This window comes from Oncorhynchus keta, chromosome 13 (assembly GCF_023373465.1).
Source record: "Oncorhynchus keta strain PuntledgeMale-10-30-2019 chromosome 13, Oket_V2, whole genome shotgun sequence".
Lineage (NCBI taxonomy): Eukaryota > Metazoa > Chordata > Actinopteri > Salmoniformes > Salmonidae > Oncorhynchus > Oncorhynchus keta.
The window spans coordinates 23,665,273-23,688,204 of record NC_068433.1 but is presented as its reverse complement, the minus strand read 5'-3'; the positions used below and the strand labels follow the sequence as shown (position 1 = coordinate 23,688,204).

Genomic DNA, 22,932 nt, shown 5'->3' with positions numbered 1-22,932 from the left:
AGCTGTAAACAATAGCTGGTTAACAACAAGTTGGAATGCACAGAACCAGAGAAGCAGCTCTTCATTCTGTTGTTTGCTCAGCATTCCTAGTCCTGTTTGAATAGTGGTGAGGCCAGGCTGCTATTTGTTAGTCAGTCCGAAGGCCATTCTCTTCCCCAGTGTGTGTGTGTTTGTGTGTGTTACGATAACAGAAAATCGCTACCAAAAAGTAACGCATGACTCATTTTAGAAAATATTTTTTATTTAATTTTAACTCGTGAAATGCAAAAAGGTGAAACAGGCAAAACAATTTAATTCCCTTTTAATTTTTTTTTATATCATTATCATTATAAATATCATTACCGTTATCATTGTTATTACTAAAACAATTCTACTTAATTTTTCAATTTGTGTAATACTTAAAAACATTAAGCATCATCAGAATTGCTTATAAATAGTTTTGTTTGATTGTTCTTATATGCCAACCAAGCAATGGGAAAAGTAGTGTTTCAGAAAAGGAAACACTTTCAAAGTCGCCCAAGTCCACCACTCAAATGTGAAATTTGGGAGCCATTTTGATTATCTTTGCCATGTTATTGTCTCTGTCCAGCAGGACTTGAAATGACAATGTACAAAAACAACAAACATCATTTACTGTACGACTACACCTGGAGAACAACAACAATAATAATAATAACCATAGTCATAATAATAACAACAACATTTATAACAATGATAGTAACAAAAACATAACAAACACGATAATACATTAGTATTTGGAATGGGGTGACATGTAATGAAACTTCACTGCCTTTCCATGGAGTAATATTGAAACTGGCTTTATTGTTGAGCCACTGGCTTTATTGTTGAGCCAAAATGGCTACTTTAATTCCATCCAACTTTGACTGCTTACTGAGACCAGGCTCTGTACCAAGGGCCTGTGCGATTTCAGATACATTTGTAAACTGGGTGGGGAAGCTCCTTTTTTTTTAGGATACAAACAGTCTTTGACCCTCTATGACAAGACCTTAGCCTTTCTCACTATGACTCGAGGCAGGAGGGGTGTACAATATACAACACCTTCACATCTACCCCTTCATCATCTCATTAGCGGCGAGGGTAGTGCCCATAGCATGCTCCTCGCAATACAACCACGACTATAAGACCGTGGTGCTGGCGTGAGCACAGTGAGAGACTGGGGTTAGTGTCTTCTCTCAGTGGTAGGAGAAAAGGAAGAGAGAGCTGTTCGTTTGTTTGTGTTCGGCCCTGGGTTTCATCATTAGGGCGAAACCAAAAATGAAAGCGCAAAGTAGCTGTATAAAGGTTTCAAATGTAATTCAGACAGCAGTTCAGCTGGAGTCGTCAAGTAGATGGGATGGAGATTTTAGGAGAGGAAGAATGAGAAGGGATAGAATGGAAGGACACATGGAGACAGTAGATTTATTGCAGATGGGGTGTCGACCACACTGAACGTTGATCACGATCATCATCTAATAATTCCCTTCCTCTGTGTTTTGTGTAGGGGCCTGTTCCTAATTTCAAACTCGCAGAGCTGTACATGTAAATAGATAACATACTTTTGTCTTTCCTGATTGACTCTCTCCTCCCTCCTCCCTGTCCCTCTCCCGCTTTCTCGTCTTCTGGGCTGTATACGAACCAACCAACCAACCAACCAACCAACCAACCAACCAACCAACCAACCAAACCCCATGTCCAACAGCCCTTCCATTACCCCTTCTCTTTTAAAACCCAAACTCCTTTCAGCCTACTTTACTCACCCTCATCCCTACCCTTACCCTCCCAAACCCCCTTTTCTTTCAATCTTTCAATTCATTCAGTCGCTCTCTCTCTTTCTGTCCCTCTGCATTCTTCATTCGTTCAGTTCGTCTCTAGACCTTATCCAGTAGAGATCTCTGGCAGTAGAGGAGACGTCGTGGCGTCCCGTACTTCCTGAAGAACAGCAGGGCTCCCAGAGTGAGGACCACACAGACCAATAGGAGGAGAGGGATCACCACGGCCGCCGCCGTGGCCCCGCCTTCTCCCTCCTCCACCTCGATGATGATCACTTCCTCCTCGCCGTCCCGCTTCTTAGGCTCCTCCCCCGCGCAGCCCATCCATTCGCTGAGCACTGATTTGGGGTAGCCCGACTCCACCCTCATGTGCTGGTTGTTGAACTTCCAGTACTTGTTGGCTTTGTAGAAGTAGGTGTAGGCTGGAAAGAATGTTAGAAGAGAAGGAGGATGAAAGGTCCGATATAAATCTGATTAGAAACTGGGTGGTTCGAGCCCTGACAGCTGACAGCCGTGGCATATCAAACTGTATACCGTGGGTACGAAATAAACCTCCTGTAACTACATTGGTAACCAGTTCATAATAGCAATAAGGCATCTCGGGGGCTTGTGATTATTGGCCAATATACCACGGCAATATACCACGGCTCTGTCCAGACACTCCGTGTTGCGTGGTGCATAAGATAAGCCCCTAGCCGTGGTATATTGGCCATATACCACACCACCTCAGGCCATTATTGCTTAATTATGATTACTTTCAGAAATTACAGTGTGTTGCTGTGGTCTATGATAGCCTCCTCTAATATCACAAAAGAACTGTCATTTTTATCCTTTTCGATTTATATAATGCTCAGTGGCACTCTAAAGAACATCCACTTTAACATGCACGCCTTGACACACTTACATCCTTCTTCGCTCATGATGGCAGCCTTAATGTTGTCGGGGACACCCTGCCATGTGTTGATGGGTTTGGGGTAGTCTCTGTCCACAGTCTGGGACTCTTCATTGAAACGGTAATACCTGAGAGACAGAGAGAGGCAGGTTACGGAGAGGGACGGGAGAGAGAAAAACAACCAAAAGAGAGGAAGAAAGAAGAAGATAGGGATGGATAGCGGATGAATCTGCTTCGTTTTTTCAGATAGAAAGGTACACAGAAAAAAAAGGAAAGAAATAAAGAAAGGAATGAAGGATGAAAGACAACTCACTTGGTCCCTCGGAAGTAGTATGTCTGTCCGGTGGGGGTGTAGAAGAGGGCAGCGTCCAGCTTGTCTTTGGGCAGCCCTGTGCCCAGCTCCTTCAGAGTCTTAGGGTAACCCTGCTCCATACTGGACTCTGTGAACACCCAGTACTTGTCACCTGGGGGGAGGAAGAGGGAGAGGGAGGGAAGGAGGAGGAGGGGAGAGAAAATCTATAAGCACACAGATCTGAGAAGGATATACAAACAAAACAATAAATGACTACCAGTAGCTAGAATGGGCTTATCAATGCCAATGCAAAACCATCATGCGAAAAACTGAAAAAGACATTGCCGATTGAAGTGAACCTACCCTTGAAAAATACAAATTTGCCATCGTTCCTCTCGTAGGCAGCGTTGATGTTTGGTGGCAGTCCCTTCCAGAAGTGACCGATGGGCATGGGGTAACCCTGGAGCACCTTGTTGTTCCGAACACGCCACAACCACTTATCCTTCACCGGAAAGATAGAGTGTTTACAGAGTACAGTACATACACGCACACATAGGTTTGGTAGTTGAGTGACTTGATGTGCCATTCAGTCCTTCTCAGTGGGTGTAAGTGCATTTACAGTGCATTCAGAAAGTATTCCGACCCCTTGACATTTTCCACATTTTGTTACGTTACAGCCTTATTCTAAAATGTATAAAATCAATTTTTTCCCCCATCAATCTACACACAATACCCCATAATGACAAAGTGAAAAAAGGTTCTTTGAAATGTTAGCATAAAAACAGAAATACCTTATTTACATAAGTATTCAGACCTTTTGCTATGAGACTCGAAATTGAGCTCAGGTTCATCCTATTTCCATTGGTCATCCTTGAGATGTTTCTACAACTTGATTGGAGTCCACTTGTGGTAAATTCAATTGATTGGACATGATTTGGAAAGGCACACACCTGTCTATATAAGGTCCCACAGTTGACAGTGCATGTCAGAGCAAAAACCAAGCCATGAGGTTGAAGGAATTGTCCGTAGAGCTCCAAGACAGGATTGTGTCGAGACACAGAAATGGGGAACTGTACCAACACATTTCTGCAGTATTGAAGGTCCCTAAGACAATAGTGGCCTCCATCACTCTTAAATGGAAGAAGTTTGGTACCACCAAGACACTTCCTAGAGCTGGCCGCCCAGCCAAATAGAGTCAGGGAGGTGACCAAGAACCCGATGGTCACTCTAACAGAGCCCCAGAGTTCCTCTGTGGCGATGGGAGAACCTTCCAGAAGGATAAACATCTCTGCAGTACTCCACCAATCAGGCCTTTATGGTAGAGTGGCCAGACAGAAGCAACTCCTCAGTAAAAGGCACATAACAGCCCCCTTGGAGTTTGCCAGAAGGCACCTAAAGACTCTCAGACCATGAGAAACAAGATTCTCTGGTCTCATGAAACCAAGATTGAACTCTTTGGCCTGGATGCCAAGCGTCACATCTGGAGGAAACCTGGCACCATTCCTACGGTGAAGCATGGTGGTGGCAGCATCATGCTGTGAGATGTTTTTCAGTGGCATGGACTGGGAGACTAGTCAGGATCCAGGGAAAGATGGCGCAAAGTACAGAAAAGTACAGAGAGATTGTTAATGAAAATCTGCTCCAGAGCGCTCAGGACCTCAGCCTGGGGCAAAGGTTCACCTTCCAACAGGATAACGACCCTAAACACACAGCCAAGACAACGCAGGAGTGGCTTCGGGACAAGTCTCTGAATGTCCTTGAGTGGCCCAGCCAGAGCCCAGACTTCAGATCTCTGGAGTGACCTGAAAATAGCTGTGCAGCAACGCTCCCCATCTAACCTGACAGAGAGAATCTGCAGAGAAGAATGGGAGAAACTCCCCAAATACAGGTGTGCCAAGCTTGTAGCGTCATACCCAAGAAGACTTGAGGCTGTAATCGCTGCCAAAGTCGGTTCAACAAAGTAAAGGGTCTGAATACTTGTGTAAATGTGATATTTCAGTTTTCGCTTTGTCATCATCGGCTATTGTCTTTGATTGATGAGGAATAAAAACAAACAAAAAACTGAACAAAATATGGAAAAAGTCAAAAGGTCTGAATACTTTCCAAATGCACTATATGCCAATATGTGTGTATTTCTGTGCCATGTGTTTCGATGTGGTTATGTGTTAGCCTATGTAGTCGTTTATGTGTTCCATATTTACCTTAAAGACAAACATCTCCCCCCTGAGGATGGCGATGGTGTCGAAGTGTCCCTCACAGACATCTGGTCCGTGTCCGGGGTGGTCTGGTTTGGAGGGTCTGGTGGGGCGGGGGGGAGGGGGAGGAGCTCCGGACGACCCTGTGGTCGGACACAATCAAGACAAAATGAGGAAAGATGATAACCAGAGGTGGACTTGAGTGAGAACTGAGTTGACAAAATGAATGTGAAGTCCTTCTTTCTGTGAACTAGACAAGAACTTCCTGCCTGTTTAGCCTTCCTGAATCATTATAAAGAGACAGTCGGTATTAAATATTGCTGTAACATTCCAGGAACATTGCTATAACATTCTATGAAACTACACTCTTAGAAATAAAGGTGCTATCTAGAACCTAAAAGGGTTCTTCGGCTGTTCCCCTGGGTGAACCCTTTGAAGAACCCTTTTTAGTTCCAGTTAGAACCCTTTTTAGTTCCAGTTAGAACCCTTTTGTTCCAGGTAGAACCCTTTTGAGTTCCATGTAGAACCTCATCCACGGAGGGTTCTACATGGAACCCAAAATAGTTATACTTGGAACCAAAAAGTATTCTACCTGGAATAAAAAAGGGTGCTCCTATGGGGACAGCTGAAGAACCTTTTCGGAACCCTTTTTCTAAGAGCGTAGGAGTTTACCATAGACTGCCTGGATGCCGCGGCGATCGTCATCAGGCAGCTGGAAGTTCTCTGTGTCCATCCACTGATAGAATGGAGCCATGATGGCAGATGGGTCGTTGGAGTGTTCTAGACCCAGGGCATGACCCAACTCATGGACCGCAACCAGGAACACATCATTACCTACAGAGGTAGAGAGAGAGAGGAGGAAGCAAGAGGAGGAAGAAGGGAAAAGGTGGGAAGAGGGAAAAGACCGTTTGAAAAGAGAGTAAAAGTAGCACGTTTACCAAACAAAGTACAGACGCGCCCGAACAGTACTGTGTAATTCAGACCGACTTAATTCCAACTTCCAGACAACCCAGTGAAAAACACTCAGGTGTCTATTTTCACTCGCTCCCACTCCCTGTACCTCCTGTTTAAGTCTCTACGCTTCCCCCCCATTCGCTTCTCATCTCCTCTCTCCCCCCTGGTCTCGCCCCTCTTCCAGCTCTCACTCCTCTTTCTGATAATCTCTCACCTTCAGTGGAGGTTGGTGGGAGGAGCTATAGGAGGACGGGCTCATGGTGATGGCTGGAATGGGATAAATGGATACGGAGTCAAACGTGGTTTTCATGTGTTTTGACACGTTCCATCTGTTCTGTTCCAGCCATTACCATGAGCCCATCCTCCTATAGCTCCTCCCACCAGCCTTCCCTGCTCACCTTCTCCCTCTTCCTCCCCCTCTCCCTCACTTTCCTCTTCCCCTCCCCATTTCCCTTGTCTCTTACCCCCTTGGTCGACGTAGCCGGTAGTCCAGGGCTCGGCGTTGTCAAAGTGCGTGTCGCCCCCTATCCCGTTCCCGGGGAAGTACGCGTGGGCCAGGAAGCCGCCCTCGCCATCGAACGGCGTGCTGTCGCCGTGGAAACCCTCGGAGAACGAGAGCATGATGTCAGCGTACTTGTCGACCTTGTCCCTGATGTGGCTGTAAGGGATCTCACGGAAGCGGAGAGGGATGGCTGCCTCCCACACCTTAAACGCCCGGCGGATAGCCTCGTATGTGGCGTGTTCCCCAATCTTAGGGGTGTAGTTCTGTATGCTAGGTGAGGGAAAGGAAGGAAATAGCATATTTGACGTTTTAAAGAATAAATATATAATAATATCTTCTGAAATGTGTATTGGTTGCGTTTGTGCAACCTTTGCTAGATGCAATCTCAATATGATCCCGTTTTGACTGATTAATATTCTTTAAGAGCTCTAGATCTAACAAGCTACTTGATATAAATATTTTATTTATAATGTATGTGTAATTCTTATATGAGGAAGTTAGACTCACTGCGTACATATTAGCTGTGTTGTAGTCGTAAAGCTGTGCTGTCTTACCTGAAAGTGACTTCTTGTTTGTCCCACTTCAGCCCCTGTACGGCGTATCTCTTCCTCCTCAGGTTGCTCTTCAGCTCAGATCCAAACTTGTCTGGTACGCCACAACGCGGCCGCTTCATCGCCCTGGCAACAGCAAGGCACACCTGTTTGTTACCTTTACCATGTTGCAAACTGTACAATGTCTATATCTGAGTAAATCATTAGAGCATATGAATGGGTTTTGTACCACATCTGGGGTAATGACATCACTTAAAGTGGGTTAGCTGTTCTGTATACAATTCTGAGGCTACAATTCTCACGGGTACTTTAAAAACAGCCAACAGCATGAATCTTTATCAAAACGTTATGCGCATAACGCTTAAATATTTGCATTCTTTGACTTTGTCCTGGTCACTCAGGACTCACTGTAGGGTGTTGGTGTCCATAGATCCGGTGACGGTGAGGCCGTAGAACTTCTGCATGGCTGTGATGGCCGTATTGATGGACTTGGGGGAGCGGATAGCCTGGGCCCGGACGTCCCCTGGAGGCAGGTAGCCATACTGCTGAAGCCACACCTGGGATAGAAAGAGGAGAGATGGGAGGGTAGAGACAGTTAGACCCTGGACAATTCAATGTCTTTGAAGATAATGGTAGAAAGGGACACACACACACACACACACACACACAGACACAGATAAACACACATCTCTCTCTCTCTCCTCATTCCTCTCTCTCTTTCTCTCTGGATTTTCCCACCATTTCCATCAGCCAGAAACAACACAGAAACCGACCCAGGATGTCATTGTAAAGAATGTTTTGTGTGTACATGTGTGTCAATATCTGTGGGTGTGCCTGTTTGCCTACTTACAGTGCTTATCTGAACGTGCGTGTGTGAGTGTGTGAGGGTGACAGAGAGAGATTGAAAAAGATAGAACTTGAGAGGGAGAGCGAGAGAGATCTGGGTGGGTGGATGGGAGTTTTAGTATCCAGTGTTTGAATAAACCGATGCAAAGCTGACATTGAACCAAAACCGTGTTGTACCCAGGAACACACACTCCCTTCCTTACAACAGCAAACAGACAGAGATCGGCCAGACTGAACACACACACACACACACACACACACTGAATTATACAAAAAACTATTCTTATTGCAAGAGTTACTGCAATGTAATTCCATTTATACACATTAAAAACTTGCTCCTTAGCTTATGCTTGGCATTTTAAAAGGAAACTGTGACCTTGTTGTGGGATTGTAAGGAGAAATGAGGGAAGAGAATCGAGCCAAATAAATCACAGTAGAACCATAACACTGATGTCATCTCAGACGTGGATCCCCAGAATTTCATATTTTCTCTCAGTCAGAACCACGGGGGCTCATAGAAAATAGACGTGTGCTTTCTAGACCCTACATGCCTATGTCGAGGGAGAGAGGAGTGACATCTATACTAACAACATCTATGATTCATTTGACATTTGAGTGATTCAGCAGAGGCTCTTATCTTTTCCCCCAGTGGGCATCGAACCCACAACCGTGCTCTACTAACTGAGCCACACGGGACCGCATCAGAGTAGTGGTAGTGAGGCTTTTAACCAGGTGAGATCATACTTATAACTAGATGAAATATAGCTTAGCGACTATCCTGCGCCACTCCCAGAAAGTTGTAAGAAGGTGGTATGCAAAATAACCATAGGACGACCACGCTCTCACCAAGATGTAAGAAACATATGGTTCTCAGAACGTTATGAGTTAGCTGGGTATGGCGTTTCAGTCAAATGTCTGACCAAGAAGTGCTAAACTTTCACCTATCTCGCTCTCAAATACAAGAGCAGTCATGCGGAGCTGCTTAAGCCTCTGGCCAAATGGAGTACATCAGTGCAACAGTCTCTCTATTAGAGAGAGCGAGAGAGAGAAAGATGTCCTCAGACAAACATCAACCTAATGGAGATGATTCATTCTAGTCCGACGTAATGTTATCAAACATCATGGACAAGTTTGTTCATGTGTGTGGGTGAGAGACAAGATGAGTGTGCGTGCGTGTTAGCGCGCGCACTTGTGTGTGTGTGTGTGTGCTGCACAGACAGGCAGTCAGTGAGTGTCTCAATCTTTTCCACAAATTCAGTCAGTGGAATTACAGAGAATTCTTCTGTAATCCCAGAAAAAACCCAACCCTCTCTCTAATTTATTCCATCTCTCTCTATCTCCTTTTCTCTTAAACCCCCCAACCATGTGTGTCTATATAATAGTATACATTTTAGTTAGTTGGGTGAATATAGTCAGCCTGACTCTTTCCTAGAATGTCTCTCTCTCATGTCGTTTTAGATGAGAGGTCTTTTTTAATATCGAGAAGAGTTGAATTTAAATGAGGGAGGAAAACGAGAGGAGAGTAAGAGAGTAAGAGTGAGGAAATGGCTGGCTTGTACCTGGGCAGAGATATTACCACACACAGCCACGGCAGACAGGGTGAAAAACAAGGTTCAATTATAGGCTGCAGAGTGAGGTAAACTCTCCCTTTGCTCATGTCAGTACTGCAACCAGCCCCCTCTTTCAGCAAGACCTACACACAGTATCAATCCATCTGGTCCCCACCTCCAACAACCTCTCTCCATGTCTGTATATCTAACTCCCTCCAAGCTCCCCCTCTCTCCATCTCTCTATCTGACTGCTCCTAGTGTGCGCTGTGGCTCCACTGTGGTGACGAGTCTGGCTCTGTGAAAACACTTTCAGCTCAGTCAGGATGAAAAGTTTCCCCCACAACGAGAAGACTCTCTCCTCTCGCTCTCCTTCTCTCTCAGTCTACCTCTCTCTCATTTCTCTCCCTCTCTATCTTGGTCTCCTCTCTCCACCACTTGTCCCCCACCCTCTGCTCTTCCCCCCTCTCTCTTTCTATCTCCCAAAGCCTCACATCCCTTCTGACAACGCCAGCTATCCCATCATGCAACTCTCCTCTGGAACTCCCAGCAGCAGTTCCAGTCAAAGGTTCTATTTAGTAGGACTTCTACGTCGCTTATTGCCAGCCTTAGGGTAACTACAAACCCATGTGTGTGTGGTCATAGCCTAGGGTCATGTAACTGCGGTTTTAGTAAACAGACGCAAGTCCCTATAAGTTACGCAATTTGCAGCGATTCATATATTCGAAGGAAATGCATTTCAACAAAGACAGGCTGTGTGACCTGCAAAATAAAATAACGAGTAGATTGATGACAAATATAGATCCGGTCCAACAGACACTCATGAAAGTATTAGACAACCGGATGACCTACTGTATACTACCTATTGTATACTCACTACTGTATACTACCTACTGTATACTCACTACTGTATACTACCAGGGATGTGAAACTTTGATGGGGGGCCCCCCCCTCCATTTTTTTTGCAGTTTTTCTGCTAATTTCGTGCAATTCTACAAAACGTTCCATAAGGTGGAGGCAAATGTTTGACCATCAGTTATCATATTAAAAATGGCAATGGGCCCAAGCCCAGCTGGTAATTTGACCATGCTTACTGCAAGTTTAGATAGCTGGCCACTAGACTAACTTACAAATATATACCATAAGTGTCACGTCCTGACCTTAGTTCCTTGTGTATGTCCCTGTTTTAGTTTCGTCAGGGCGTGAGTTGTGGTGGGCATTCTAGGTTTGTATTTCTAGGTTTTGTATTTCTGTGTTTGGCCTGGTATGGTTCCCAATCAGAGGCAGCTGTCAATCGTTGTCTCTGATTAAGAACCATACTTAGGCAGCCTGTTTTCCCATTATGGGTTGTGGGTAGTTGTTTTCTGTGTCTGTGTTTTCCATACAGAACTGTTTCGTTTTTAAAATGTATTTCTCTTGTTCTTTTGTATTCTGTTTTCAGTTTATTAAATATATTATGGACTCCTCATCAGAGGAAGAAGAAAACCATTACAGAACTACCCACCAAGAAAGGACCAAGCAGCGTGGTAACCAGGAGCAGAGGGTTCTGGACTCCTGTACTTGAGAGGAGATATTGGACGGCAAGAGACCCTGGGCACAGGCTGGGGAATATCGACGCTCCAGAAGAACTGGAGGCAGCGAAATCTGAGCGGCGGTGATATGAGGTAAGGTAGCGCAACAGGCACGAGAGGCAGCCCCCCAATTTTTGGGGGAGAGGCACATGGGGAGATTGGTGGAGTCAGGCGAATGACCTGAGGCAACTCCCTGTGCTTACCGGTAGAAGCGCAGTACTGGTCAGGCACCGTGTTATGCGGTCAAGCGCACGGTGTCGCCAGTACGCGCTCATAGCCCGGTGCGCTATAGACCAGCCCCCCGCAAGTGCCATGCGAGAGTGGGCATCCAGCCAGGGCGTATTGTGCCGGCTCAGCGTGTTTGGTCTCCAGTACGCCATTTCGGCCCAGGGTATCCTGCGCCGGCTCTGCGTGCTGTGTCTCCGGGCGCTGGGAGGGTGCAGTGCGCCCTATGCCTGCACTCCGCCCGTGCCGGGCGAATGTGGGCATTGAGCCTAAGGGAGAGGTGCGACTGGTATGCACCAGATCTCCAGTGCTCACCCACAGCCCAGTTCAACCTGTGCCTGCACTCTGGAGGGTCCGGGCTAAAGTGGTCATCCAGCCTGGAGGAGTGGTGCCAAGGCTGCGCACCAGAGCTCCAGTGCTCCCCCACAGTCCGGTCCATCCTGTGCCTCCTCCACACACCAGGCCTCCTGTAGGTCTCCCCAGCCTGGTGGGTCCTGTGGCAGCCTCACACACCAGGCTGTCTCTCCGTCTCCTCCCTCCAGGTTCTCCCGCCTGTCCGGCGCTTCCAGAGTCTCCCTCCTGTCCGGAGCTGCCAGAGCCGACCGTCAGTCAGGAGCTGCCAGAGCCGCCCGTCAGTCAGGAGCTGCCAGAGCCGCCTTTCACTCCGGAGCTGCCAGAGCCGCTTTTCACTCCGGCGCTGCCAGAGTCTCCCACCTGTCCGGCGCTGCCAGAGTCTCCCGCCTGTCCGGCGCTGCCAGAGTCTCCCGCCTGTCCGGCGCTGCCAGAGTCTCCCGCCTGTCCGGCGCTGCCAGAGTCTCCCGCCTGTCCGGCGCTGCCAGAGTCTCCCGCCTGTCATGCGCTGCAAGAGTCTCCCGCCTGTCCGGCGCTGCCAGAGTCTCCCGCCTGTCCGGCGCTGCCAGAGTCTCCCGCCTGTCCGGCGCTGCCAGAGTCTCCCGCCAGTCCGGCGCTGCCAGAGTCTCCCGCCAGTCCGGCGCTGCCAGAGTCTCCCGCCAGTCCGGCGCTGCCAGAGTCTCCCGCCTGTCCGGCGCTGCCAGAGTCTCCCGCCTTTCCGGCGCTGCCAGAGTCTCCCGCCTGTCCGGCGCTGCCAGAGTCTCCCGCCAGTCCGGCGCTGCAGGTCTCCCGCCAGTCCGGCGCTGCCAGATCTCCGCCTGTCCGGCGCTGCCAGAGTCTCCCGCCTTTCCGGCGCTGCCAGAGTCTCCCGCCTGTCAAATGCCAAGTCTCCCGCCAGTCCGGCGCTGCCAGAGTCTCCCGCCAGTCCGGCGCTGCCAGAGTCTCCCGCCTGTCCGGCGCTGCAGAGTCTCCCGCCTGTCCGGTGCTGCCAGAGTCTCCCGTACAGAAACCCAGCCTAAAACCCCAAACGCCAAAGTGGGTCAAGACAGGTGGAAACCACGCCCGCACCAGGCCGCCAGACTGACAGATGCCAAGACCCTCGCATTCTATGTGTTCAATGTTTTTGTATTTCTGTGTTTGGCCTGGTATGGTTCCCAATCAGAGGCAGCTGTTTATCGTTGTCTCTGATTGAGAACCATACTTCGGCAGCCTGTTTTCCCACTACGATTTGTGGGTAGTTGTTTTCTGTCTTAGTTGTTATTTTTGTTTACTTTGTAGCGTTCAGTTCAGTTTAATAAAATGACAAACACTTACCATGCTGCATATTGGTCCGATCCTTCCTACTCCTCCTCAGAAGAGGAGGAAAAGTGTTACAATAAGGTGTTTAAGCAAGAAGCAATTCTGCCAAGCGTGAAGATACTGCAGATATTTGGGTTTCAAGCAAACTGAAAAGAGCTGTTTTCAGCCCTCTCAGTCCACATGTCTTTTATAGTGGATCTGGTTTTCTTTAGGCAGCGGAATTAGTGGCATCTTTTCCCGACTCTCTTTTTTAATAGTTCACTGATGCTGAGAGAGAGAGAGAGAGAGAGAGAGAGAGAGAGAGAGAGAGAGAGAGAGAGAGAGAGAGAGAGAGAGAGAGAGAGAGAGAGAGAGAGAGAGAGAGAGAGAGAGAGAGAGAGAGAGAGAGAGAGAGAGAGAGAGAGAGAGAGAGAGAGAGAGAGAGAGAGAGAGAGAGAGAGAGAGAAAAGGAAAAATAAAATGTTCATTGGGATTGACGTATGGAACGACAATGAAGGAAAGTGAGAAAGAAATGGGGGATAAGGATGTAAAAAAATTAAAACAAAGAAAAGGGTCAGAAAATAGGGGACAGGAGTATTAAAGTTTAATTTTATATTGAGGGAGACGGAGTTGACTGAGTCAGTTATTCCCCTTCAGATGGTGCCAACGGAAAAAACAGACACCAGAATTTGGTCGTAAGCGGCTCAGTCTGAGAGACACATTAGCCTCCCTGGCCTCCTAGTGTGGCGTCCCACTTCTCTGACCCATTTCAACCCAAACCGGGGCTACACGCTAATGCTAACTAACTAAATTACTTTTACTGTATATACACGCTTAATACAATGTAGAATAACTGAGTTCTAGGCTAAAGGAGCGACCATTTATAACATAATAATACACTTGGCTACTCTTAAGCCTACGCCTCAAGCGGCCAAGTATGGCCTAGTCAACACAGGACGCTAGCTTGCACATGGCTCCAGTCTACACAATTACACCCAACCAAACCGTAGGTGTCCTATGCATATTGTCAAAGCCTATCAGTTTATGAGCCTCAATTTCCTAATCTGGGTTCATATTGGGATGTAACGATTCACCGATACACATCGGCCCCTGATTAAATAGTTTAAGATATGAGTGCATAGGTCCGGGGGCCCCAAACCGGTCACGCATTGGTAAGAAAATCCATTCAAACATTACGAATCGGCGGTTTACAATTCTTTCTACCTTCCGAAAATACCTCTCATCTTTTGTGACAACTGCGTCCTCTCCTTCAGGGTTGAACTAAGCATGGAATTATGTTGACAGTCATTGATCTACAGGTCACTTTGCATACCAAACCACCCCAGGCACTATCGGTAATCGAGTCAAACTGCTTGATGTGCGCAGTTTGCTACATGCTGATCTTACATTAGATTTGATTTGGATTGTTCAGGTTCACCATCGGCAATAGTTTTGGTAGTTTTGCTTGAAACAATCAGTATATGTGGTCATTTTTAGACATACAGGGTAAAGTTTATCATTTCATGACGAGGACAGCCAATCACCTTTGCTACCTGCACTGCACGGTCGAACATCTTCTACCTGCACTGCATAGTCAAACATCTTCTACCTGCACTGCATAGTCAAACATCTTCTACCTGCACTGCATAGTCAAACATCTTCTACCTGCACTGCATAGTCAAACATCTTCTACCTGCACTGCATAGTCAAACATCTTCTACCTGCACTGCATAGTCAAACATCTTCTACCTGCACTGCATGGTCAATCAACTTCCAAACAGTCTATACCTGTGGTTCCCAAACTTTTTATAGTCCCGTACCCCTTCAAACATTCAACCTCCAGCTGCGTACCCCCTCCAGCACCAGGATCAGTGGACTCTCAAATGTTTTTTTCCCCATCATTGTAAGCCTGCCACACACACACTAAACAATACATTTATTAAACATAAGAATGAGTGTGAGTTTTTGTCACAACCCGGCTCGTGGAAAGTGACAAAGAGCTCTTATAGGACCAGGGCACAAATAATAATATAATAATAATCAATCATTTTTCTCTTTATTTAGCCATCTTACATATAAAACCTTATCTGTTCATCAAAAATTGTGAATAATTCACCACAGGTTAATGAGAAGGGTGTGCTTGAAAGGATGCACATAACTCTACAATGTTGGGTTGTATTGGAGTCTGTCTTTTTCTACACACAGTCTGTGCCTGTATTTAGTTTTCATGCTAGTGAGGGCTGAGAATCCACTCTCACATAGGTACGTGGTTGCAAAGGGCATCAGTGTCTTAACAGCGTGATTTGCCAAGGCAGGATACTCTGAGCGCAGCCCAATTCAGAAATCTGGCAGTAGCTTCTGGTTAAATTCAATTTTCACAGAACCGCTTGTTGCAATTTCGATGAGGCTCTCTTGTTCAGATATCGGTAAGTGGACTGGAGGCAGGGCATGAAAGTGATAACGAATCCAGTTGCTTGTGTCATTCGTTTTGGGAAAGTACCTGCGTAATTGCCCACCCAACTCATTCAGGTGCTTCGCTATGTCACATTTGACATTGTTCGTAAACTTGAGTTAATTTGCACAAAAAACAATACAATGATGGAAAGACCTGTGTGTTGTCCTTGGTAATGCAGACGGAGAAGAGCTCCAACTTCTTAATCATAGCCTCAGTTTTGTCCCGCAAATTTCAATATAATTGCGAAGAGTCCCTGTAATCCTAGATTAGGATGATTCAGGTGAGAAAAAACATCACCCAGACAGGCCAGTCGTGTGAGAAACTTGTCATCATGCAACCGGTCAGACAAGTGAAAATGATGGTCAGTAAAGAAAACTTTAAGCTCGTCTCTCAATTCAAAAAAGCATGTCAATACTTTGCCACTTGATAACCAGCGCACTTCTGGATGTAACCATTTTCACTGTAGTGTCCAAAACATCTTTCAAGCAGTCAGGCTTTCCCTTGGCAGCAAGAGCCTCTCGGTGGATGCTGCAGTGTACCCAAATGGCGTCGGGATCAACTGCTTTAATGCGCATTGTCTCCCTGTCATGACTTTTGCGCCATCAGCACAGATACCAACACATATTGACCACCAAAGTCCATTTGATGTCACAAAGCTGTCCTGTACTTTAAAAATATCCTCTCCTGTTGTCCTGGTTTCCAGTGGTTTGCAGAAGAGGATCTCTTCCTTAATTGACCCCCATAAACGTAACAGATATACCAGGAGCTGTGCCAGGCCTGCCACATCTGTCAACTCACCCAGCTGTAACTCATATAATTCTCTGGCTTGTATGCGAAGCAGTAATTGTTTCAAATCTCCTGCCATGTCACTGATGCGTTGTGAAATAGTGTTGTTTGCTGAAAAACTCCTGTGGATTATTTCTCAAATTGCCATGTTTTGTTTCTCAATGTCTGCGCAAGAGTGAAGATTTCATCGAGTTGTGAGATAGTACTTGCACATATAACACACCTTGGCTGAGGAAAGGCACTACTCCCAATAAGTGAATCCCAAATCAATGTAGTTCTCATCATATTTGCACCTCTTCGATGGTCCAACGTCCCTGTCTGTTGTTCGGTGTTTTCCTGGGTAAGGGGGCAGTAGCTCTTCGGCTGCATCAAATTTACAACTGTCAGTGTCCATGCTAGCTGGTCTATCAACAAATGTAGAATGACTGATGCTTGCATTGGATGTGCTCATGGAAGCAGAACAACTTGTCATTGACAGGTGCAGGTGTAGTACTGCTGTTAGTATTAGTACTACCAGTAGAGTTGGTATGTGTCTCTATGGACGCAGGCCTTACTTTTTTAACCATTTATCCATTTTGGAGCAAACAGAATGAGCAGCAGCTACGTTTAGCTACATACGGACCGTTAGTGGAATTCCCACGAGAGAGTAACGGTTAATGTGATTGGATGTTAATTATTTGACTAGGCTACCTGTATTTGACATTGTGTTGTTATTTCATTGAACACTAGAAGGTTTCATTTTATTTTTAGCAGTGAAACGAGGCTACTCAGACGAGATAAAAAAAACTCACCCAAAATGTATAGACCCATTGGAAAATATAAATGTTTGAAAATGTGTTTGAAAATGTGAAGAAAAAAATTAAATAATAATAATTTTTTAACGTAAAAATAAATTATTTAGCGTACCCCCGACGGCATTGCAAATACCGCTGGGGGTACGCGTACCACAGTTTGGGAGTACCTGGACTAAACCATTTGATTATGAGACGGGGGTTACACAAAGTTGTGCTATATATTCATTGGCTTTATCATAGCTATTTTTTAAAGATAAATATTAATACATTACTAGCTTTAACACTTTTAACCTGCACAAATTAATTAGTGGGTGATGGGGGGTGGTAGATTTCCAGTTTCCGTTATGGCTCAGCTCAGGTGCCTATACACCACATAGACATAATTTACACACACACACACACACACACACACACACACACACACACACACACACACACACACACACACACACACACACACACACACACACACACACACACACACACACACACACACACACACACACACACACCAATACACACCTAAGAGAGGCCCTGCTCATGAGCTCCATCAGCAACAGATTATAATTTATCATGGAAAATGACTGTGTTTATGCATCGAATCACATTGATTCATACCGAATTGCTTCAAACTAAAACATATTGTTCTTGCCCGTGTATATAGATACATATCGAATTGTTTTGAAAGGGAAAGTTGCAAATCCCTTAATCATCTGGGCCACGAAGGCTAAATTCTATGTCTACTGTTATACAAATAATGGGTTCTAGGACGAAAACTGCCGGGATAGCACTTGAGGGGAATGGATAAACACACCATCTCTCCATAGACATCCGTTGGTTGGTTTGTTTTCCCTGTGGCAGATAGATTAACTGAATATTTTCCTGCCTGAAAATGTTTAAGTGACAGCGAGCACTTGTAGAACAGCACGCGCCAGCACTTTTCCAACAGGGTGCTTCAACCATACAAAAACAACCCAGACAAACCATAGAAATATAATCAATAGAGCAGACATTCCCATTCAAGTGAATGCTCTGTGATGGATGGATCGGCAACAGTATTAAGTATACAGATCATAGAAATAGAACTATTCATTCTATTTCTATGGTACCCACACTGTCCATTTTTAAAAAATGTATTTAAACTTTATTTAACTAGGCAAGTCAGTTAGGAACAGTGGGTTAACTACTTTGTTCAGGGGCAGAATTTTTACCTTGTCAGCTCGGGGATTCAATCTAGCAACCTTCCGGTTACTGGGTCAACACTCTAACCACTAGGCTACCTGCCGCCCCAAATTACTGTGGTCTGAGAATGTATCCCCGTTCTAGTATTTCTATTTCCATGGGCCTAACCCATTTGGGATTGGACCCCTGGCATGACCTCTTCCCTGTGATCCCGAGACACGCTAGTCACCTTGCCTCCAGATGTCTGCTGTTATCGTGTCTGCTGTTATCGTGTTGGAAAAAAACTTCAAGGACTTCCGGATTCAGACATATGTTGTGGAGATCTGTGAAATGGATCATCTCATTTCCATTCCTTTCCACTTCCATTGGCTAAGATAAAGTCCAACCAGCAATTTTATAAAAGTGAGACAAGGTGTTATTGTAAATAAAAGTGAATAAAATGAAATAAAATGAAATAAAATGAGTTTTTTTTTCTTGGATTTATTGTATGTGCACAAAGTAATGTACATAATAGAGAGTAAAGAGGTATTTTGTGATGTATAGCTCTTTTTTGTTACTATCCCATTTCAAAAAGCGCGGCCCGATCTTAAGAGAAGCCTATGACTGTGAATATTTGCTAAGACATTCTCCTCACTCATCACAGCTTTTAAGTTCAATTGTAGGCTTAGCCTCCCTGGCCTATCAAGTTGGACTCCGTGGGCAGTGACTTAATACTAAATCACTGAAAGGAATGTCCGAGAATTCTACTCCTACTAAGTTCGGTGCTTTCATACCGTAACTCAGAATTTGTCAGCATAAAAATCAACCTCCCATCCTCTCAACTCAACCCTATTCATTACTTAGCCTATTCGTCACTCACGTGCTCTGTTCTTTTATCCCTCCCACACAACAGACATCGTATTCATCACAGTTTACCGTTAAATACAGTGTACTACACACAGGTGATGTAAACCAGAAACCGTTAATTAGTGATAATCCCATCTTCCATCATGGCTGCTATGGGCAGAGTAGGTAGAAGTTGCCCTCGACTGCTGTTCCAGGGTCAGATCTTTCCATCTTGCTTATGGCATTCCTTGGGATTTGGGGTTGGGTAATCTGCCGACTCCTGTACGAGCATGGGCAAATTTGATGGGACTTCGGGTGGCATTATGGGTAGGATTTGGAATGGGTAAACGGAGCCTAGATCTGTCATGGACCCAGCATCAACATCTGCAGTCTTATTGTGTATGCTTTATTACCGTCTCAGTGTTGTGTGTGCACTTATTACACTATTATCACAGGGTTATAGATGTTGTATTGATTGGTCCACTAAACTGTGGCCTCGTAAATGGACAGTTTCCCAGGCATTTCTAACTGACAGTGCAACCAGTGGTTGACCATGTCTCGCTGACTGCATAAAGAATAGGGTGCCATTTCAGACGTCCATCATGTCTGGCTGACTCAGACACCAGCTGTTTGTGGTCACTGAGTCAGGACCTGAGTTCCTCCAAGCATCCTGTCTTTCTTAATAAGAACAACCTCTATGGGTAGGCTTGGAGAAATGCATGGAGAAATGCATGAAATGCATGAAAAGACTAGGAGAAATGCATAAGCACCATTGGATACCTTTGACTTGGCCATTGGCTATTGCAGTCATGGCTAATGTTGGTTATTCTTGATGGTTTTGGATGTATCCAAAAGCACACTGTGATGGGTAGATAGAGAGATCTGTAATTCCCGAAGAACAGGATCTAGAATTAACCCAGGCCAGAGGCATCATGTCACCTAATAATTTTGAAGGGACACCATGACACAATATAGTGTGACAATATATAGTGTTTGTGTAGGCTACACTTTAGTAGTGTCCCATCAGTTACAATAGGTATGATTACTCTGTTGCTCCAGACAGTCTTCATGTCCAGTTTGCTAAAAGAGAGAACAGCTTCCTCTCCAGTCTCCAGTCTCTCTCCACCATAACTCAGTACAGATGAAAACCATTACCCCCCACCCACCCACCCACCCGCCCACACACACACACACACACACACACACACACCACAGCCCCCAGTTTCTTAGAACAAAGCAGCTGACTTGAATTTTCACAACTCTGTACTCCCCCAATGCTTTTACCCCTCCTCACTTCTTTCTCTTTTAAACCACAAAATCTGAGTCATGTTATTTTTCTGAGTATTATTTGCATTTTCATCTCTTTTTCAGATTCTACTGAAATGTTCACTGGTTTTAACCTTGCCTTTCAATTGCCCTCAATTTAAAGATCATGCCACCGCATCATGAAAGAGCAAGAGAAAGAAAATAGTGCCAATTATGAAGACTGGTACAGAAAGAAGTGTAGACACAGTTGGCATTAACACATAGTAGTTGATATATACCTCCACCCTTATCGTATAAACCTTAAGCAATGTCTGTCTTATTATACTTTTAAATAGTTTTTAAATAGTTTCTGAGTTTATGCATGTTGTCATAATGATTTACCTCTGCTTTTACTTCGTTTTCCGTTGAAACAACTCCAAAGAACAGTCCGCACGTCAGCGTCAGGAGCTGGATCACCTTCTCAAGCCGGGGTAACATTCCTCTCTATATGTGCGAGTTACCCAAAAAGGAAGATATATAGAGAACCTCACAACGGGATTGCTTCTATTGCTTTTCCACGTTATCAATTATAATCCGTCGGGATGATCTTTAAAAAACAAAATAATATGCCACTAATCTGCCCTCATGGATACTTTCTTGACACACTTCAAGTTCTACACAACAAATCCTTTGTGGTAGAAAAAAATAATTAAATACATGTAAAAAATATATATATAATCTTACAAATCTGTTCAAAAACTCAAATCCAGATGTTGGTGGGAAAAAATCGCTGCAATCTCAGCGCTTCATAGTTCCTCTCTCTTTTGTCCCCCCAAATTATTTTCTTTATTTCCCTCTATTTTGACATCGCTCTCTGACGTGTGGACGTGGTTGTGCTTGCTAGTCGGAACTAGGAAACTCGGAAATGTCCGACTTGCTGATTCGTTGATCGCGGCACGTGTATAACTACAACCAGTTAGCAAATCTGACATTTCCGAGTTTCCTTGTTCCAACTTGTTGTGGAACGCGACAAGAGTCCTTCAACAGATAGATAAATAGAGAGAGAGAGAGAGAGAGAGAGAGAGAGAGAGAGAGACTAACTATTTGCGCATAGTTACAACACTGCATAACATGACATTTGAAATGTCTCTTATTCCTTTGGAAATGTTGTGAGTGTAATGTTTACTGTATATTTTTGATTGTTTATTTCAGTTTTATTTTTTATTTTTTTTACCTTTATTTAACTAGGCAAGTCAGTTAAGAACAAATTCTTATTTACATTGACGGCCTACACGCTGGGCCAATTGTGCGCCGCCCAGGTTGTGATATAGCCTGGATTGTGATTTTAGGGTTGTGATACTTGCTTTGGCAATGTAAACATATGTTTCCCATGCCAATAAAGGCCATTGAATTGAATTGAGAGAGAGAGTTCCTCCATCTCCACCTAATCCATCAAATCCACCTTTCCAGAAACAAGTTTCTCACCGTTTCAGCTTGTTATAGACCACCCTCTGCCCCCAGCTGTGCCCTGGATACCATATGTGAATTGATTGCCCCCCATCTATCTTCAGAGCTCGTACTGTTAGGTGACCTAAACTGGGAAATGCTTAACACCCCGGCCGTCCTACAATCTAAGATAGATGCCCTCAATCTCACACAAATGATCAATGAACCTACCAGGTACAACCCAAAATCTGTAAACATGGGCACCCTCATAGATATCATCCTGACCAACCTGCCCTCTAAATACACCTCTGCTGTCTTCAACCAGGAACTCAGCGATCACTGCCTCATTGCCTGCATCCGTAATGGGTCTGCGGTCGAAAACCCCTCATCACTGTCAAACGCTCCCTAAAACACTTCAGCGAGCAGGCCTTTCTAATCAGCCTGGCCCGGGTATCCTGGAAGGATATTGAGCTCATCCCGTCAGTAGAGGATACTTGGTTATTCTTTTAAAGTGCTTTCCTCGCCATCTTAAATACAGTGGGGCAAAAAAGTATTTAGTCAGCCACCAATTGTGCAAGTTCTCTCACTTAAAAAGATGAGAGAGGTCTGTAATTTTCATCATAGGTACTCTTCAACTATGACAGACAAAATGAGAAAAAAAATCCAGAAAATCACATTGTAGGATTTTTAATTAATTTATTTGCAAATTATGGTGGAAAATAAGTATTTGGTCAATAACAAAAGTTTATCTCAATACTTTGTTATATACCCTTTGTTGGCAATGACAGAGGTCAAACGTTTTCTGTAAGTCTTCACAAGGTTTTCACACACTGTTGCTGGTATTTTGGCCCATTCCTCCATGCAGATCTCCTCTAGAGCAGTGATGTTTTGGGGCTGTTGCTGGGCAACACGGACTTTCAACTCCCTCCAAAGATTTTCTATGGGGTTGAGATCTGGAGACTGGCTAGGCCACTCCAGGACCTTGAAATGCTTCTTACGAAGCAATAAGAGCTTCTTCGTTGCCCGGGCGGTGTGTTTGGGATCATTGTCATGCTGAAAGACCCAGCCACGTTTCATCTTCAATGCCCTTGCTGATGGAAGGAGGTTTTCACTCAAAATCTCACGATACATGGCCCCATTCATTCTTTCCTTTACACGGATCAGTCGTCCTGGTCCCTTTGCAGAAAAACAGCCCCAAAGCATGATGTTTCCACCCCCATGCTTCA

General features: G+C 45.0%; 1 protein-coding gene across 1 annotated transcript; it reads right to left on the bottom strand.

Annotated features, from left to right (window-relative positions):
* Nucleotides 1-223: 223 nt before the first annotated feature.
* Nucleotides 224-21,169, bottom strand: mmp14a (matrix metallopeptidase 14a (membrane-inserted)). Its single transcript, XM_035783718.2, has 10 exons — nt 20,663-21,169; nt 7,564-7,712; nt 7,159-7,281; nt 6,567-6,874; nt 5,821-5,982; nt 5,155-5,291; nt 3,317-3,455; nt 2,975-3,125; nt 2,674-2,789; nt 224-2,191 (listed from the first exon to the last, which is right to left on the bottom strand). Exons 1-10 carry the CDS (start codon nt 20,756-20,758, stop codon nt 1,869-1,871), a joined length of 1,704 nt encoding a protein of 567 aa, XP_035639611.1. The 5' UTR covers nt 20,759-21,169; the 3' UTR covers nt 224-1,868.
* Between the last annotated feature and the right edge of the window lie 1,763 nt (nt 21,170-22,932).

Excerpts from the sequence above, each read along its gene's own strand:
- mmp14a (XM_035783718.2), bottom strand. The coding sequence starts at position 20,758 with ATGTTACCCCGGCTTGAGAAGGTGATCCAGCTCCTGACGCTGACGTGC. Across the intron at positions 6,875-7,158 it reads AAACAAGAAGTCACTTTCAG|CATACAGAACTACACCCCTA; the intron begins GTAAGACAGCAC and ends TCCCTCACCTAG. Across the intron at positions 5,292-5,820 it reads CGGCATCCAGGCAGTCTATG|GGTCGTCCGGAGCTCCTCCC; the intron begins GTAAACTCCTAC and ends GTCCGACCACAG.